Source organism: Chiloscyllium punctatum, chromosome 12 (assembly GCF_047496795.1).
Source record: "Chiloscyllium punctatum isolate Juve2018m chromosome 12, sChiPun1.3, whole genome shotgun sequence".
Lineage (NCBI taxonomy): Eukaryota > Metazoa > Chordata > Chondrichthyes > Orectolobiformes > Hemiscylliidae > Chiloscyllium > Chiloscyllium punctatum.
In genome coordinates, this window is record NC_092750.1 from 29603534 (window position 1) to 29624130 (window position 20597).

Below are 20597 nucleotides of genomic sequence, written 5' to 3' on the forward strand. Positions count from 1 at the left end.
TTGGGGCCACAGTTGTTCACTTTATATATTAATGATCTAGATGAAGGGACTTGGGGGCATTCTGGCGAAGTTCACCGATAATATGAAGTTAGGCAGACAGGCAGGTAGTACTGAGGAGGTGGGGAGGCTGCAGAAAGATTTAGACAATTTAGGAGAGTGGTCCAGGAAATGGCTGATGAAATTCAATGTGAGCAAATGCAAGGTCTTGCACTTTGGGAAAAAAAGAATACAGGCATGGACTATTTTCTAGACAGTGAGAAAATTTGTAACACCAAAGTACAAAGGGATCTGGGAGTGCTAGTCCAGGATTCTCTAAAGGCTAACTTGCAGGTTGAGTCTATGGTTAAGAAGGCAAATGACGTGTTGTCAATTATCTCAAGAGGGTTGGAATATAAAAGCAGTGATGTGCTTCGTGAGACTTTATAAAGCTCTAGTTAGGTCCCATTTAGAATATTGTGAACAATTTTGGGTCCCACACCTCAGGAAGGACATACTGGCACTGGGGCGTGTCCAGTGGAGATTCATACAGGATGATCCCTGGAATGGTAGGCCTAACATACAATGAACAGCTGAGGATCCTGGGATTGTATTCATTAGAGTTTAGAAGGTTGAGGGGAGATCTAATAGAAGCTTACAAGATAATGCATGGCTTAGAAAGGGTGGATGCTGGGAAGTTGTTACCGTTAGGTGGGGAGACTAGGACCCGTGGGCACAGTCTTAGAATTAGAGGGGGTCAATTTAGAACAAAAATGAAGAGACATTTCTTTAGCCAGAGAGGGGTGGGCCTGTGGAATTCATTGTCATGGAGCACAGTGGAGGCCGGGACGCTGGGTCTCAAGGCAGAGATTGATAAATTCCTGATCTCTCAAGGAATTAAGGGATATGGGGAGAGTGCAGGTAAGTAGCGGTGAAATGCCCATCAGCTCTGATTGAATGGTGGAGTGGACTCGATGGCCAAATGGCCTTACGTCCATTCTTATGTCTTATGGTCTTATGGACAATTCTGCAGCAGTTCTGAAAAGTCTGTTGAGTTTTTCCAGCAACTTTGCTTTTTGTTCCCATCTTAGCACATCTTGTTGTTGGAATAACTCATAGTGCTGTTTGGCCAGTGGCTTCCACCCTCTGCTTGTCAGTGAAGTCCTGAACATGCAGATTCCCTTCCTGACATCACTTCCCATGAATATTACCAGCTTTGGACATTCACAGGAGCCCAGTCAATCTGTCTATGCGAGCCAGCAGCTTCCCACTTTCCCCTGGCATAGACGAGGTGACCATTCCAGGTGTGGTCACACACTGTACTGTCTCCACCCCTCCTTTGAGTGAGGTTGCCACCTGACCATGGATGACCTCCTCCCACATGACCTTGTTTCCATCATGTCTTAACCATATTCTGCCCCCTCCCTTTACAAATGTAGCTGTCCCCCTTCTCAACTGTTACCTCCATTTCCCTTAGCATGTAAACCCTGATCCCAATGAATAGGTTCCCAAGTTGCTTTTCCCATTGGGAGCATTGCCTCCTAATCACCCTGACCTGCCTCTCCATTTAAGATCTATGTGTGGACTAGATTCATTGACTGCGGCTCAATGCCCTAAGTGACCAAACTAGATAGCCCCAGATGAGAAGTGAAAAGGCCTGACTGATGTCCATATATCTTCCCGATTGAATTAGCCCACTACCTACTCTTCCCTCATGCTTCAGGTACTCCATCTCCTTTCTCCCTCCAAGATACAGGGGAGAGGGGATTTAGGAATGCTGTTTAGGTGGATGATGGGAGTTTGGGGAGGGATGAAGATGGAAGAGGAGCTGAGGGAAGAAGGTAGTCAGGTCTTTGTGGTGGAGTGGGAAGGGAGCTGGATTGCATTGGTGGCAAGGAGACAAAACTCAGTAAACTTCTAAAACAATATAGAAGTGTGCTACAATTTCAAAACATGCCATAACTGATCGAAAATATTAAAAATAATCAACTAAAACCATCCCTGCCATTGAGGTGAAGACCACCTCTGGGATCACAACTTTAGCTCATGTGGTCAAAGAGGCATGGTTACATCATGGTGGCACAGTGGTTAGCACTGCTGCCTCACAGCGCCAGAGATCTGGGTTCAATTCCCGCCTCAGGCGACTCTCTGTGTGGAGTTTGCATGTTCTCCCCATGTCTGCGTGGGTTTCCTCCGGGTGGTGCGGTTTCCTCCCACACTCCAAAGATGTGCAGGTCAGGTGAATTGGCCATGCTAAATTGCCCGTAGTGTTAGGTAAGGGGTAGATGTAGGGGTATGGGTGGGTTGCACTTCGGCGGGTGCGGTGTGGACTTGTTGGGCCGAAGGGCCTGTTTCCACACTATAAGTAATCTAATCTAATCATCCATGTAAGCCATTGCTGCTTGTCTCAATAGTAGATCTTGCTGCCTACTAAAGGAAATGATAATGTCACTGAACTGGAACTCTACAGACTAACTCTGGGGATTTACATGTATATCCCATCACAGTAGTTGATGGAATTTAAATTCAGTTAGTAAATCTAGAATTAAAAGCTAGTTTCAGTCATGGTGACAGTGAAACTATCAACAATGGTTGCAAAAATCCATCTGGTTCACTTCTGACTTTTAGAGAAGGAAATCCATCATCTTCACCTGATATGCCCTTTTTGTGACTCCAGACCCTCAACAATGTGGCTTGTTTTTACAACTCCCTGAAATGGCCTAACAAGCCACTCAGTTGTGGCAGTAAGGGATGATCAAGCAATGTTGGTCTTGCCAATGGTGCCCACATCCCGTAAAGGAGCAAAAGCCTTTCTCTAAAACAATGACTGAACAACTTGTGAGGAAGCATCACTGGACCGGAATTGTTAATTCTGATTTCACACATGCTGCCAGACATGCTGCGTTTTTCCAGCAATTTCTGTTTTTGTGACTGAACAACTTACAGTTGACAAAATTACAAATGAGTAAAGATCATCTCACAAGTGAAAAGATGTATCAAAGTTTTTCAAAGTTCTTGCTACACGACTTAATCAAAAAGATTGCTAAATCAATCAACTTGAATTATTATGAAATTGCACTTAAATTATTTCAATCAAGAATATTGTGTATACAATTGATGCTCTGATACAATTGTTGTGGCTCACAATTCTTCAGTGGTAATTGCTCACTTGAAAATTATGAAATACAGTTCAATCCTAAACATGGGTTAATATACCAGCAAGAAAGGATATTTTTATGATTCCTTAGCTACACTGGCTTGATTATAAACTTGTTTATTGCAGCAGCTGAACAGTAATAAAACCAATGCTTAAACCTTACTTGTGTACAGATTGAATTGCAGCATAGCCTACTCAATAAAAGATGTAGATTTGTAATTTGTGTTGCTATGAAAATGTGAAAGTGATCAATCTCTTCACAATTACAATAGTAAAAATGAATTTACAATGCTGCTGTAATACAATGTCGATTCATACCAGATGGGTGTTCAAAAATATACAATAGTCTTAAAATGTCTGCCATATGGGGAATGAGTACCAATGTTTCATTACTTCATAGATTACTGAACAAGAATCAAATGTAATTAGAACTTGGGTCTGGAATTGAAGCAGTGTGTGTGTGGGTTGAAACATGTACAATAACCAGCAACTTGAACAGATTTATAAAAGTCTCCATATAATAGTAGAATTGATTGTTGCACAGGCTGCCTTTACTTAATGCAGTGAAAGAAAAGTTATATCTGGGCTGCCAGTGAGATGGGAAATTTGGAGTGAATACATTTTAGTGTGGAGTCCACGAACCAACTAAAATGTGGGTAGTTGCAGCCCAAGTAGACAAATAACTGTGACCTCACCAGTATGAACATGAAAATGTTTCCACAGTGCTTTGACCACCCATCTGGTTTTCATCATCTTGGTATTACAGCAGTATTGCAAAATCATTTCTACCCAAAAGAAACTGAGAAGGCATTCATTTGCCTCTGTGTTGTAATTTCAGCTCAGCGAAGTTCAATTATTGCAAATTGCAAACATGTTTATTTTACCAAATGAGTTATGCTGCAATGCAAATGACAATTCTGTGGTTATTTCAGCTGCTGAATGAGAAATACTTTCACTTTTATTTGTACCATGGAACTATATGAAGTAATTCTCAATATTGCTTTCCTTTTTCCCCAGCGGAAGGTCATTTTTGAAAGAAAGCAAATTAAGCATAACAAATCCATAAGCATTTGTCAGCACTTGACTTTGACATTGCTTACACTAACCATATTGTTTGCCGATTACAGAAGGTCCTTCTCTAACGATACACAGTCAGCCAGATGGAAAAATAGTGCCAACATTTTTTTTACAAATTATTGAATAAAAATTAAATGTTTTGAAGTTTAAATGATACCACTGATAATGTTTCCAGTTTAACCTAAAATAAAGATCAATAAATATGTTTGTTACCTTTAATTGTTTTTATTTCCTGTTTTTCTTTACATTGGCAGTCTTATTTAATTCCACACTCAAGCTCATTATCATTGTATTATCTGAAGTTGCTCTATAAGCCTGAACAGACTTTAATGCCAGATGGCTGCTCATTGAGTCCTTGCTGATATCTACAGTCTTCAGATTTAGAAAAGATTGAATTTTTAGGTTAATTGTTGACCTGTGCAGTAAATTGAATATGTTGATTATTTAAATCTCTGTTCTATGTACATACACAGAAACACATTTATGTGCACAATAGATGTATTGTGGAATCAAGCTGAAAACTAGTTGACTGAATGTAACTGTGTAAAAATAGTTACTGTGGGAAATAAACTTTTTTGGAGTTTTACCATCAGAAATGGAAGCCCCAATAGACTAAATCTTTTGTAGTCTTATGCGCTTAGTTTCTAAAACACAGCCTGACTTATGACCTTATCTTTTACAGTCCATTTAGCCTGACTGGTATTGTTCAACATCAAAGTGTACTATATTTAAAAAGTAGCCAATCACTGATTTAAACTATACAAAAACTCAATTGAAACAAACAATAATAACGTGAATCACACAAGGCTGCAGAGCATGTGCAGAGAGACTAGTAGCATTCATGTAATTTGCTGTTTATACAGCTGCTCTATCTACCCAAAGCCATAGACAAATGAGCATTGGCTCCTTCATCACCAATGCACCTTTACCTGTTCTGAAATATTGAATTATCTCCTACAGTAGTGTATGGTTTCTCAACTTTATAGGTCAGATATAAAAAGCACCTTCCATATTTATCATCGTGATTGATTGCATTTATTTGTAACTTTAGAAAAGGAAATATGAGAGTTAATATTTTGACAGTTATGTTTTGCAATGTTTTCCTACAGACATTAATGAGTGCTTGTTGGAGACCCAGAACTGCAAATTTGGGGAAACCTGTATTAATACAGTTGGTTCCTTTAGATGCCAGAAAACAATTACTTGTGGAACAGGCTATGAACAAGTGGATGATCACTGCCAAGGTTTGAAATAAGTCTAAAGTTCTTTAATATTAAATATTCTCAGTCTGTTGACTTTTTTTTGCTGAATTCAATTTTATAATCAATCTGTAAGGCAATGTTAATTATTGAATTGGTAAATCTAGAGGTGTAACAATCCAGACCATTTGAGTTCAATTCCATGATGTCAGTTAGAGAATTTACATTTACATGTAGAAGGATGTGCCTGGATCTGGCACAACTGAAAATGAGATGCTAACCTGGTGAAGTGACAACACAGGACTACATTCATGCTAAACAGCAAACCCAGCAGGCTATAAATAGAACCAAATGGTCCCAAAATAAATGAGTTAAATCCACAATCCACTTGTCAATTGTGATGGGTAGTTAAGCATCTAATGCTAAATGGTTAGAAATCATTTTCAGTCAGAGGTGCTGAGTAGATGATCCTTTTCAGCTTCCTCAGATGCCCTCATGATCACAGTTGTCAGTTTACAGCCACTGTGCTGTGATTCACTCCACGTGACACTAAGAAATAGCAGAGGACAATGGACACAGTACAGGCTACAGGTCTTGACAACATTTCAGCTTCAGTACTGAAATTGTACACTTTCGAACCAGCTGTGTTGCTGTCTAAGGTAAAACGAAGAAGTGTAGGTGTTGGAGACCTGAAGCACAAACAGAAATCACTGGTGAAATTCAGCAGGTCTGGCAGCATCAGTGTCAGATGGACAGTTCTGATCAAGAGTCACTGGACTCGAAACATTAACTCTGTTTTCTGCCCACAGATGCTGCCAGACTTGCTGAGTTTCACTAGTGATTTCTGTTTTGTTTGCCAATAAAGGTGTTTGAGAATAGATACAGCATTGCCATTTAGGTGAAAGTGAGGACTGCAGATGCTGGAGATTAGAGTAGAAGGTGTGGTGCTGGAAAAGCACAGCAGGTCAGGCAGCATCCGAGGAGCAGGAAAAATCGACGTTTCAGGCAAAAGCCCTTCATCAGGAATGGTTTTTGCCTGAAATGTTGATTCTCATGTTCCTCAGATGCTGCCTGACCTCCTGTGCTTTTCCAGCACCACATTCTTGACAACATATCCATTATTGTGCAAAATCACTCAAGTGCAACATTGTACAACTCATGCAAGTATCCCTATCAAGGCATTCCCAAGTTGCAGATTGTTGTTAATAGAAGCCTTTAATAATTGTATCAAGTACCAGTTACTTACCAATAAACTGTTCAATGATGCTTGTTCTGCCTGGACGAGCCAGCTCCAAATCTTAATGCAACCAGATGAGCACAACCTGAATTTCATTTATGAAGTGATAAGGACTGCTCCTTACACTAAGACAGTATTTCGCTAATCAAGGCAGTTCTACTTAAACAAAACCAGTGAGGATCATAAGGGAAACACTCCAGTAGCTGCTACTTTATCTGGCACAAAAGAATGGTTGTGGCCTCAGAAAGGAACTTTTCCACTCTGCTGGAGTATCCCTTTGTTATTCCTGGCACCTACTAATCTGCAATTACCTGATAGAAGAGACACAGCAACTTCCTCCACTTGAGTCATGAAAACAATCTGTAGAGTCCCGTTGACATCACGCCACACAAGTTAGCATGTATCCACTAAATTTCCACTTTACCCAAGTCCAGCAAAACAATGCTGTTAAAATCAGAATTGTTGATAATGAAGCTGCTTAATTCTAACTGCACACTGCTGCATTTCCACTCCACAAGGGTAATTAAAATTCCTCTCATGTTACATAAACACCATTAACAAGGCTCTACCTGTTTCTTTTGGCCTATCTAAGGTGATGGTGAGAATCCTACATTGAAAATGTAACTGGTTATTTATCCAATGAGCCTTCCAGCTCAGACTCGATTACGACCACTCTGCTATATCCTTTCGAGCAGGATTTCTTTTTATGTAGCGTGGCAGCTCTTGCAGAATCGCAAATTCTATATTTTGGCCACCCACATTTCATACTGTATAATCACCCATATTTCACATTGTCTAATTGTTCACAATCCACACTGTATAATCACCCACATTTTACGCCATTATAATCAATAGTCTGCCAGGAACATATTTAATGATTCTACTTCAACCAGTGCGGCAAATGTTCTAGAAGAAAAAATCCTAGCAAGACATCCTGCAGTTGCACTCATCTTAAAATTAGACCTCCACCTCCACCTTGTGGTTGAATACTGTCGATAGAACTAACAGATAACAGTTAAAACACAGAAATCTGAGGCATTAGTATGGATAGCTGCTTTATTGGGAATGCGTTGCTAATAACAATAATAATTTGGGACCTTTCACATATTAAAATATTCCTTGGTGTTACATGGGGTGTTACAAAACATAATGTGACACTGAATCATGTCAGAAGATATCAGGGCAAATGACAACACCATAATTGCTATGCCTCACTAAAAATTCATTTTCATTCCCAATGACTTTTTTGATTCTTTTACACACATGAAAATGTATACGACACCAAATACAGAAATACATCACAAGGAAAGAGCCAAATAGCTAATAATGAATGCCTGCTAACAATTCCACTCCCAGGCTGAAAGACATTCAGCTGAAAAAAAATTCTTCATTACATATTGTTGTTGTTTAAGATAAATTGCTTCCAAGCTACTTGTTATTATTGTGTGGCTGTAAAGAGAAGTGGCCTAGTAGTGCCTAGATAATTCTTGTACTAGTATCCTTCTGCATGATGAATTAGATAAACACAGCCTTGCTTCATGATTAACACAGTGCTGAGCAGTGGATGCTGACGCACTCTTTTTCCATTTCCAGATATCAATGAATGTGAGCGAGGCAATCACAACTGCGCAGTAAATTATGAATGTCAGAACACTCCAGGGTCATTCCGTTGTCATCTAAAAATGCGTTGCTCTGAGGGATTTCTGCAGGATTCACAAGGCATCTGCCATGGTAATAGACTTTCTGAAAGAAATCTTGAAAAGAGACAAAATTAATTAAAAGTTGAATCCAGTTTAATATTTTATGAAATTGTACATCCAAGTAATTTTGTAAAAATGAAAGCCAGCAGTCGAAATTGAATCTGTTAACCCATTAGGTGCACCTTTTGAGGCACTTACAAGAATTAGGTAAATTTGTTTCACTGAATACGGTGAAGCAGAACTGTGGAGATATATTCAACATCAAAATTTTACAGGACTCAATGTAACAAATGTTTAACGTTATAAATTCATAACGATATAACACCGTTTAGTTTCAATTTAATGTGGTGTTCATTATTTCTCAACTTACTTCCAATTTAAGAAAATGGCTTCAGAAAGCTCTCCCATTCCTCTCACTTGCAGTTTTTAAACCCTGGATCTTCTTCAACCCAGCAGAGTTTCAACACATCCCATTTTAGAAATCATTTTAAAACTCATACATTATGATGCAAAAACAAATCATTCCTTGACCCTCCACCCTACACTTAAACTGCTGCAGTGGTATACCAAGTAGCCAAGGCCTAGATGTCTACAGATTGACCAAGCTATGCCTTCAAAATGCTTTCTTTCTGACTTTGCAGTTACCTGAATAATAAAATTATTATTCTGGATGATTTTTCTGAAAAACCTGTTGAAGAATAATTTGTTGTGCTTTGTTTAGGTGAATGTTTGTCGGTAAATTATTTTGAACAATGCTAATGAGTTTTGATGAAACATTTGGCTGGGTATATGAATAGGAAGGGTTTGGAGAGATATGGGCCGGGTGCTGGCAGGTGGGACTAGATTGGGTTGGGATATCTGGTTGGCATGGATGGGTTGGACCGAAGGGTCTGTTTCCATGCTGTAAATCTCTATGACTCTATGAACTGTAAATTCAACGCAGGAGCACATCTAAATGCATTCCAAAAACAATTGGGAAATAACGTTATTCTTATAAATTAAGATAATTCTGTTGTGATATCATTGACAATTTCTACCCCACTTGGAGACAGCATGAAGCATGTTTTCAATCCACCATAAAAGTGCAACCATGGGGAAATAAATATTTGCCTTCAATGGAGGTGTTAATTCAGATGGAGAGGATACTTTGAATGAATCAGTTGCCTCGGGAATGCTGCAGCTGTGCGGAGACACTGTGACATGACTGTCCTGCCATTTGATTCCTATCACCCGTCAGATTTAACATCAAGCCAAAGATGGAAACAAAATATTGCTTTTATGCAAATTGTAACATCACTGAGACAATCACAAGTAATTGGGTTTAGATTGAAATGGACTTCTGCATGCTCCCCACCCAAAATAAAATTGCTTTTACTTTTGGGAGAAAAATGCTTGCAAATGCTGCTAATATACCCCCAGGATTATGCTAGACTCAATCCTTCACACAGCACTGGTCAGCATCCAAGGGAAGATGCAGCATTTAGATGCAATGTGCATAGATTGTTGATTAATTGCCCACTGATGTTTGGGAATAAAATATGGGACACATACCTCCACAAACACAATGCCCTTGATGAATGTAATGCCATAGTATTGTGCACAGGCATGCATTTGCATGACTACTGCCTTATATATATAGGAGATTATTTGAATAAAATACTGAAAGGAATGTATGATTGTACAACGATGAAACTGATTGCAACTCCTGATAGCCACACAAATGTCGTTTTACATGTAAAGTCAGAGGTTGCTGTCAGGGATTCCCTGGTCTCCATAGGAGACCGCACAGATGGAAATCCACTGAAATCATCTGAAATGATTTGAACTTCCACTATTAATCTCTCTGCAAAACCCCTCAAAACATTATGTCTTGTTGAATGAGGTGTAACTAGGGTTATATCTATATACTAACTTCATAATTATGAATAATTACTTTGTGCTGCTGAAAACTAATTTTATATTTGTAGAATATGACATTTCTCCAATGATTTTCAGGTTTATTCAAAAAGTTTATAATCGTTCAGCTTCCACCTTAATTCCACGTGCATGTCTTAGTCTTCAATTTTTAGTTTGTGAATAATTATAAGTCAGATCTTTGTTGGCTATTTTTTTAAGTCAGCAGTGAGCACCGTTACTTCACCAATGGCTGCAAAAGCAGGGTCATTCACAATCAAATTGTGTTTTTTACACTGTTATACCAGATTAAAAATAGTAACTAGTCTGAAAAATATCCGCTGTGCTTTATGAAACTCAAGACTTTAAAAAAGAATAGTAATGCTTTATATTACACATGCTGAATGAACCTCAATGCTAATTGTACAGCTGTAGACTCCAATGTTTGTTGCAAGCATTGGTGTGCAGATATGAAATTGTGTCATTTGAACATAGTTACCAAACCAGAATAATCAGAAATCAAAGCAGAAACTAGGCACTGTGGCTCAGTGGCTAGCACCACTGTCTCACAGTGCCAGAGACCCAGGTTCGATCCCACCCTTGGGCAACTTTATGTGTGAAGTTTGCACATTCCCCCTGTGTCTGCGTGGATTTCCTCCGGGTGCTCTAGTTACCTCCTACAGTCTAAAAGTCCAAAGATATGCAAGTTAGGTGGATTGGACATGCTAAATTACTCATAGTGTTCAAGTATATGCAGGCTAGGTGGACTAGCCATAGGAAATGCAGGGTTATAGGGGTAGGGTAAAGGGTTAGGTTGGGTTGGGCTGCTCTTCGGAAGATTGGTGTGATCTCAATAGGCTGAATGGCCTGCTTCGACAGTATAGGGTATCTATGACTGGGAAATAAATTAATTTGTGATCTTTAAGCAGTCTCAAATTTGTCATGAGAAAAATGTAGGAAGAGTCTTGTTGAAACGATAGAAATAAAATAGCATAATAAACCTAATATTTTGCTATGTACACATTATTACATAATACATTATGTAACTGAACATGTAGTCAGTCCAAAGCTGGAATACTACGAACAGTTTTGGGACCCTTATTGAAGGAAGAATATAATGGCAGTCTAGAGAATCTTCACTATGTTGATTCTGAGTTTGGAGGAGCTGTCTATTGAGGAGAGGTTAAGTAGCTGAGGATTTCACCCATTGGAGCTAAGAAGAATCAGAGGAGACCTTATTGAAACGTATATGATTCTTAAGGGATGTGACAGGGTTGATGGTGAAAAGCTATTTCCCCCTCTGGGAACAGAAGGCATAATTTCAAGGAGTGGCACAGTTAAGTCCAAGATGAGGAGGTATTTCTTATCTCAGAGGGTACTGCATTTATGAAATTCTTTGTTACAAAGGTTGGGTCATTAAGTTCTTTCAAGGCTGTGATAAATTTTTAATCAGTGTGGGAATCAAGGTGTAATAAGGAAAAAGCTGGAAAGTGGAGTTGAAGGTTATCAGATCATCCATGATCTCAATGAATAGTGGAAAAGAATAGATGAGCTGATTGACCTACCTTTGCTCCTAATTTGTACGGTCTTATGGTCTTAAGATTTATTCAGGGCCACCAGTCAACATTTTACTGAACTATTCAAGGGTTATTAAACTGATGTTGGCATGTCAGTGTTGGATATTTCATGACAAAACATTATTATTTATTAACAATTGATTATTTTAAATTTCATTACAGACATTAATGAATGCACTACTATAGCTCAGCCTTGCAAACCTGGGTTCAATTGCATAAATACTATTGGATCTTACACATGCAAAAGAACTGTCATCACATGTGGAAGGGGTTATCATGCTAGTCCTGATGGTAGTCATTGTGTTGGTAAGTACAATTCACATAATCTGCCAGTCCCAAGTCACTGCATTCTTATGTCATACTTTAGAACAATGTAAGAAACCTTACTTTTTAATCACTGAAATGTGCAAACTGCATCAATCCTTTAGCATACAACATGATTTAAAGATTAGATTAGATTAGATTAGATTCCTTACAGTGTGGAAACAGGCCCTTCGGCCCAACAAGTCCACACCGCCCCGCCGAAGCGTAACCCACCCATACCCCTACATCTACATCTACCCCTTACCTAACACTACGGGCAATTTAGTATGGCCAATTCACCTGACCTGCACATCTTTGGACTGTGGGAGGAAACCGGAGCACCCGGAGAAAACCCACGCAGACACGGGGAGAATGTGCAAACTCCACACAGTCAGTCGCCTGAGGCGGGAATTGAACCCGGATCTCTGGCGCTGTGAGGCAGCAGTGCTAACCACTGTGCCACCGTGCCGCCAGTCAATTTCTCCAATGGAGTCAATGGAGTCAATTTTTTTCACTGTAGTGAACTCTATGAATCTTTGTTGGCACAGATGTTGATGAATGTCAGAGCGGAGTGCATCGATGTGGCGAAGGACAAGTCTGTCAGAATATTCCTGGGAGCTATCGCTGCGATTGCAAGAGTGGCTATCAGTACAATGCTCTCAGCAGAACATGCATTGGTAGGCAAACTCTTTGTATTAAGTTTCAAAATTATTCTAGAAAGTCCAAATCTTCTGAGAACCTACAATGATAATTCAGTTTTTATAACGCAACGTGTACATTTGATGGTTTCTAGCCATCTGGCCAAAGTAAATTGGAAGCAGATACTTACAGGAAAATCCACAACAGGGCAGTATTCAAAAGAAAAATAGTAGGAGTGCAGGACAAACATATATTTGTAAGTGTGAGGGGTGATACCAGCTGAGAACCATGGACTTTAAGGGGTGTACAGGATTGGATTACAAACAAATACAAAGCTTATGGTGGATACCCAAGGCTCAAAATAGTTGTCAAGGAGTATTAAAAAGTGCAGGGGGTTGTTTAAAAAAGAAATTAGGAGAGTGAAGAAGGAACATGAAAATTACCAGCAGCTAATATTAAGGAAAATCCATAGATGTTTTATAAGTATATTACAAGGCAAGAGAATAAGCAGGGAAGAATAACTCCCACTGGGGACAGAAGTAACAATATGTGTATGAAGCCAGAAGACAAAGCAGAGGTTCTAAATGAGTATGTTGCACCTGCATTCACAATAAAGAAGGACAATGTGGGTCTAGAAATCAGGGAGGTGGAGTGCGATATACGTGAACAAATGAGATGTGGGAATTCAAAACCAGGGACGTATTTTTAAGGTGATGGGAGAAAGGTTTAAAAAGGGCATGAAGGACAACAGAATGAACTGCCAGAGAAAGTAGTGGAGACAGATACAAAGTTGCAACATTTAAAAGACATTGGATAAGTACATGAAAGTTACTGATAGTTAGCATGGATTTGTAAGGGGGAGATCACATTTAACAATTTTCATTCAATTTTTCGAGGAAGTGGCTGGGTGTGCGGATGAGGATACCACAGTCTATGCAGTCTACACAGACTTAGTGAGGCTTTTGAAAAGCTCTGACATGGCATACTGGTCAAGAAACTAAGAGTCCATGAGATTCAGGGCAATTTGGCAAATTGGATCAAAATCGGCACTGTGGCAGGAAGTGATGCTCAAAGGATGTTTTGTGACTCGGAGCCTGTGTTCAATGATGTACAACAGGGTTCGGTACTGGGTCCCTTACTGTTTGTAGTGTACGTTCATGATTTTAATCACAAATACTGGAGATATGACCAGTAAGTTCACAGATGACACAAAAATTGGTGCTATAAGGGGGAAACCATTAGACTGCAGGATGACATAGACATGGTTAAAGGGATAAACAGTGGCCAATGAAATTTAATCTTGAATACGCACACTAGATGATCTGAGGGACATTGGTGTGCATATTCACAGAATTTGTGAAATTCAGGTAGGTGATATTGTTAAGAAGGCATTTAGGATACTTGCCTTTGTTAGTCAAGGCACTGAGTACAAGAGAAAGGAAGTTATGATGGATGTAATGCTAGTTAGACCACAATTGGAATACTGTGTGCCTGTTGCCTCACCAGGATGTTGCCTGGGCTGAAATGATGGGAACAGCTATGAAGAGAGACTAGATAGGCTGGAGCTGTTTTTGTTAGAGCAGAGGAGGCTGAGGGGGAATCTGATTAAGGTGTACAAAGTTTTGAGGACATAGACGGGTTGGATAGGAAAAAACCTTTCCCCTTAGTAGAAGGGTCAATAATCAGGGGCACAACATTAAGGTTTTAAGCAGAGGTTTAGAGGGGATTTGAAGAAAAGACATCTTCCCCATGGCATTGTTGATATCTGGAACTCACTACCTGAAAGGATGGTAGAGGCAGGAACCCTCTAGTGATTTAAGAACTATTTAGATGAGCATTTGAAACACCATATCATGCAAGGCTACGGGCCAAGTGCTGGAAAATGGGGTTAGAATAGATGGATGTTGGGGTCTCTTTTTATGCTGTAAAAACTTTTTGATGTTCTGACTTCATTAGTACTCAAGATGCACTTCATCAACATTGTGCTGAGACATGGATATGTGACTTAAATAACTGAGTAACTGAGTTTCTTGTAGTAGTCAATTATCTACACTTACGTCATAATTTCTGACAGATGTACATATGGATTGAGGCACTAACAGTATTGTGACACAATATGCCCTGCTTCATTTAACATGCTACATGTTAATCGCAATGCCAAGTTATTCTTGGTGTCAAGATTTATCTCTCAAACAACACACACAAAAATGGATTATCTCTTAAGTACTACATTGCAGATTGTGAGAATTTGATGGGCACAAATTGGCCACTGTGTTTCCTACATTACAACATGGACTGTACTTCAAAAGTACTTCATTAGCTACAAAGCACTTTGGGACACCTTGTGGTCATGAAAGGTGCTATGTAAATGCAAGACTTTCTTTTATTAGTATAGACATTTTACTTTGCAAGAGAAAAGTACTACCCCATTGTTGAGGTTTCTATCTATCACTTTATACCAAATGCAAAACCTACCCTGAAGCAATGCAATGATTTTTAGGAACAACCTAAATTGGTCCTTTTAAAGAGTTTGTAAATTTGGATTAATGCAGCTGAAAACATCAGTAATCACTAAATGAGCATTTTATTAACTGTGAGTGACATGAATTTAAATTACAGCAAAAGACTTTTAAAAGTCATACAATTTATAATTTAACTGAATTACAGTGGTCACTTACCAGCAAATCTTAAAAAATGCATTCAAAACCCTTTGATATGTGACTCGTATTGACTTTGTACCTTAAAGTTCCAAGTTAATCTTTTTGAACACTTGCAAATGAGACCAAATAGCAGCATTACTCTTCCTCCTGGAGGCATAGTTGCTTTTGTGGGCAGTGCATGCTTTTCTCTTGAAAATTTTAAAACAAGCATAAAAAAACCTTATACTGAATGTATTTTGTATTGAAAGGCCCATGATGTTTTATGCTCATTATATTGATATTACTGGAACTGCACTGAAGAAAAGTAACATTTCCAGGCAGCACCACCAATCAAGCTTAACCTAACATCCAGCCTTGAAACTGAAAGACCAGCTGCACACAGAACATTCAATGTGGTAGTTCCCGCAAAACATCATTTTAATTAACTCCAAGGGCTCCATTCTTCTCTACTTTAGAGAGGACAGTTCTTAGATGGCTCCTCTGAGATAAATCTACTCTTCTATAGCATTCTGAAGAAGGATCATGAGACGTTAACTCTGCTTTCTCTCCACAGCTGTTGTCAGACCTGCCGAGTTTTTCCAGCAATTCCTGTTTTTGGATCTGATTTCCAGCAGTTCTTTGGATTTCTTTTTAAAACCCACCACAGGCTTGCTTGATATTCTATTCAGGATACACAGGCAGTGAAGGATAGAACTGGAGCCAGTATTCAAAGTTTTCTTTACAAATACCCATTATTTCACTGGAGACATACTGATCCAAACAGTCTCACATACTCAAGAGGTATGTTATAATATCTCTGAATAGATTAATTAATAATATCTAAATGAGAATTATCTTCGAATGGCAATATTGATGGAGAAAATTACTGCAGGTGCTGGAATCTGTACTGAAAACAACAAGCGCTAGAGATCATAGTGGATCGGGTAGCATCCATAGAGAGACAGCAAGCTAAAGGAAGAGTCTAGATGACTCTTCATCAGAGCTTCAGCTTTAGCTTGCTCTCTCTCCATGCTAATGTTGAAGCTTCTTCATGGAGCTAGATGAATCTGTAGGTACCATATGATCTGGCGTGAGCCTTAAGGACTATGATGATGTAGAGTGGGCTGGATAATTTTGCATAATGAAAAAGTCTCCAACAGGACAATGCCCTCCATCAGTAATTCACACTGTCTGAAGAAGAATAAAAAAAATCCATTACAAAAAGTTTGGGCCTGGGTAGGAGTTGGAGACTTGCTGTACAGGTCAGTGGCATTATCCTTACTCAGTCACCTCTAGGTCAGGATAGAACTGAAAAAGCAGGCTTTGTGTATCTCAAGAACCTTTTTTGTAACCATTAAAAGAGCAGCAGAAAGGAAATTGTATCAAATGGATAATTGTAAGTCTCTGGCTATCTGAAAAGCTGCCCAGAATACTGCTTTGTCAAGTATAACTGTGTTTGATTTCAACCAGAAGCTGTTTACTCAGTTCCAGAGTTATCAGTGTGCAACAGGGCCAGAAGAGCCACAGCATGCTAGACTACCTCTTGTGGGAAATGTCAACTTTTAAAATACTTCTTATACATTTCAATTTCTTATGCGTGTTATATGTTATGAATTCTTTCTGGTATTGCAATTTAGTTTTTTAATGCACATGAAGGATTAATGTTAGATGGTTTGAGTTATTCAGAACCACATGCACGATATATTGTTTGTATGCTAAGGATACACCATTGAGTTATGACTACAGGTCATGACTGTGGATTGTGATCACGACTGATGATTTAATGTAAATGTTGAAGATAACAAAATCAGAAAGCAACAACACTGATGACAGAGGACAAGTTCACAGATTTCAAAGGGTTCTTTGTACAGATTTCAGGAAGACTTCAAGATTCAAGAATATCTCATGCTGGTTCAAAATCCTGGAATACCCTTCCTAATGGACTTGTGGGTCAATGTTCAGCAGGTGGATGTCCACATTTCAAGAAGGCAGCTCACCACCACCTCCTCAAGGGCAACTAGGGATGGGCAATAAATACTAACCAGCCAGAAACACCCACCTCTCACAAATGAATAAAAAAAAGGAGGGAGTAGGAATTCATGAACTTCTGTAGCTACTTGGATCATTATGAAGCACGAACAGTCTGAAAAAAGATATTGATCATTTTCTTTCATTTCCTATAACATAACTGCTTAGCAAATTGTCACGAAATCACTGCATCAAGTGTTTCCTTGGGCAAAACTTATTTTTTAATCTCTGCACCTCTATATGTAAAATCTTGTAAGAAACACTTGCATAGCCACATACACAAAATTGTTCAAGGTCATTGTGTTGCACATGTGCGCTTTTCAATCCTAGCCCATCTTTCAAAAGTATCAATTGAAATAAGCCAATAATAAATGCTTGTTTCCATGGATATCTTTAGAATGGAGAACAAGTGTGGAGCAAGCAAATGCAGAACTACTTTTATCAATTTCTCTGAATTTATGTTAATAGACAACTATTGCATCCAATGTTATATAAAAACTCAGCTCATGAACTTAAAAAAAAAATTGAAATTGACAATACATTGACTAAGTATAAACATTACAAAAAGCAAGCACTCTTGAGTTGTGGTTTACCTAAGGCATTGATGTTATTACTTGTGGGTCATTTACTCAGGTCTGGTTGGATAAATACTCAGCCAAATACATGATTCCACTGCATAAAATTCTTATTCACTTACATTCCATCCCACTTACATCACATAGTAGTGTTATAAATGAAATAATTCTTCTGAAGTGTTAAATAATTTCTCCATCTATTGAAGTGCAAAATTACTTACTCAACTATGAAAAGTCATTTTTATGTAAAATACTTTTTGAACATCATCATTTTGATGACTGTAGACTTGCTAAAGTGGAGAGTGTAAAAGAGATGATTAATACTGCACAAAGGTTAGCAAACTGATGCTTCTATTTTTGGGCTGTACATGAACTGTTCCACATATTCTAACTTGGCATTTGCAAGTAAATGACTTTTCTATTTAAAATTACATTTATGGATGAAACCAGTGGTGCAAACAATATTCGGTCTGATGCAAAAAAGCGTTTACTCCAAAGAACAGTGGCAAAGAAATGATACATTATTGATAGGAATCCAACACCTTCATACCAAACAAATGTCTGTGTCCTAGCCTCTGATTTCTTTTTTATGACTATCTGTGTAACAACTAAAATGCGTAATGTACCTTGACATGCACAGACATTTAATCTTTGCATCGCCAAATTCAGCGAAGCCAAATAGATTCAAATTTCATGGAGAATTGGTTGCTGAAGCTTGAAATGAATAATGAAAGGTATCTTTATTGGATAGGATTGGTTAATTTCTGCTTTTGCACTATCTCATTTTTGTCCTGTCATTGAATCTTGCTTGCTTCTGGCAGATGTTAATGAATGTTGGCGCTATCCAGGTCGACTGTGTGCACATACTTGTGAGAATACTCCTGGGTCCTATTACTGTACCTGCAGCTCTGGCTTCAAGCTAGCCCTTGATGGCAAGAATTGTGAAGGTATTTTTAATCATTGTGCGGTCAATAATAAGAGCAGCAAAAGTGAAAACATAAAGCAGTACGCATGCCATAGACATTGCATTATATATTCGTTCATTAAAGAATATATGCTTATGAAAAATGCATTACCTTGTTTAAAGTTGCCTCTGATCCTTACCAAAAACACATTTTCATACTCCTCATTGTATCATTTTGTAGTACAATGATCAAATAACAGTTCAATTTCCTTTACTCTTGGGAGGCCCACCACTTCCTGGTCTCAGTTTAGAAAATTATTAAACATTACTCCAATTATTGGATTGTCAGGACTTTTGTAATCTCTGCAGGAAATCTTGACAACCACATTCCAGGAGCCTGCAGACAAAGTGAGCGATGTCCTTTCTCACCACTAGCCTCATTTTCTGCAGAAGCTTTGGAGATATTGGATGGGGTTCTCTCCTGTGATCCTGTCCAAAACACTTCACATCAGCATTTTCATGGCCACTCACTCTAGTCATCAGAAGTTATCTTACAGCTCCTTCCTCGTCATCATTGCCAAGGTGGTCTCCAAATACTGCCTGATTTCCATTTTCCTACATGTACCCGGCATGTATAAGTAGTGGAATGTCACTTTTAGCCCTTGCACAACCATCCTTAGTTTTCGTCCTTAGGGTGCTGTCTGATTTGATTCTCTTTTACTTCAAGCCAGCATCCAGTATTTATCAATATTCTTTATAACTATCTCATCATTGCTGTCAGGTCTTGCTTCCTTCAAATCCAGAAATACCTCATACTTCTTAATTTTAGCTACTCCTCCAACCTCCAATAATCAATGGTAATCTAGACCAGAATATGTTCATCTGACTTATCCATCAGCTCTGGCTGCATCACCTTTGAGTTGTGCCTTACAACTTTTTTTCTGGTTAATAGGAACTAGCATTCCCAAGTTTGTTTTGGGAAAGACAACTTGAATTCCTTTTCTTCAATGCATAAAGTTGAAGTTTATTTTTAGCCAGATTCCTAAATAGCAACTAAGAGCAAGGGCACTTGGTAATTTCCTTCTTCTGAATCGAGGATAATTGATTACAATTACTTTGTTCATTCTGCCACTATGGCACATTTGTTTACTACAACAAAATTAGAATGTCTTGAGTTTATCTCAGCAGTTGGTGCCAAAGTCATATTATGAAATCCTTAATAGTAATGTTCAAAACAATTGCTCAGAAGTTGTGAGATGATTTTTATTTAAGAGAAATTTGATTCCTTAATCATCATAGATCATTGCTGAGTTGCCTTGTTTTAGTTAATGATGATATCATATCAATCCCTATAGAGAATGGTATGTAAAAAGTAACAAAGTAAGACTGCATAGAATCAATGAATGTGATGAAGCAATTTTATCTCTGCTTTTTTCTCGGTAGATATAAACGAATGTGAGAACAATATATGTGGGCAGGAATGTGCCAATATTTATGGGTCCTACCAGTGTTACTGCAGACAAGGTTACCAACTCACTGAACTAGATGGGCATTCCTGTGAAGGTAAGGGGAGCCAGAGCAAGATAAGTCTTTCATATGTCAACAGTCTTTTACGTATTGCTGTTCTATGGTTAAGTAAGGCAGTGCTTTCTTGCTAAATGCTCAAAACAAGATTTAGTGAAGTGTAAGCTGC

The 20597-nt window shown here is 38.6% G+C and overlaps 1 protein-coding gene across 4 annotated transcripts in view; it reads left to right on the top strand.

The window, feature by feature from the left end:
- fbln2 (fibulin 2) overlaps positions 1 to 20597 on the top strand; it is a 187427-nt gene that overhangs the window by 148568 nt on the left and 18262 nt on the right. For all 4 annotated transcript variants that reach the window (XM_072582227.1, XM_072582226.1, XM_072582229.1 and 1 more), the window contains exons 12-17: positions 5320 to 5454; positions 8240 to 8377; positions 11979 to 12122; positions 12668 to 12796; positions 18822 to 18947; positions 20348 to 20467. In XM_072582227.1, the coding sequence (XP_072438328.1) occupies positions 5320 to 5454; positions 8240 to 8377; positions 11979 to 12122; positions 12668 to 12796; positions 18822 to 18947; positions 20348 to 20467 (792 nt within the window). The remainder of the gene's footprint in view (positions 1 to 5319; positions 5455 to 8239; positions 8378 to 11978; positions 12123 to 12667; positions 12797 to 18821; positions 18948 to 20347; positions 20468 to 20597) is intronic.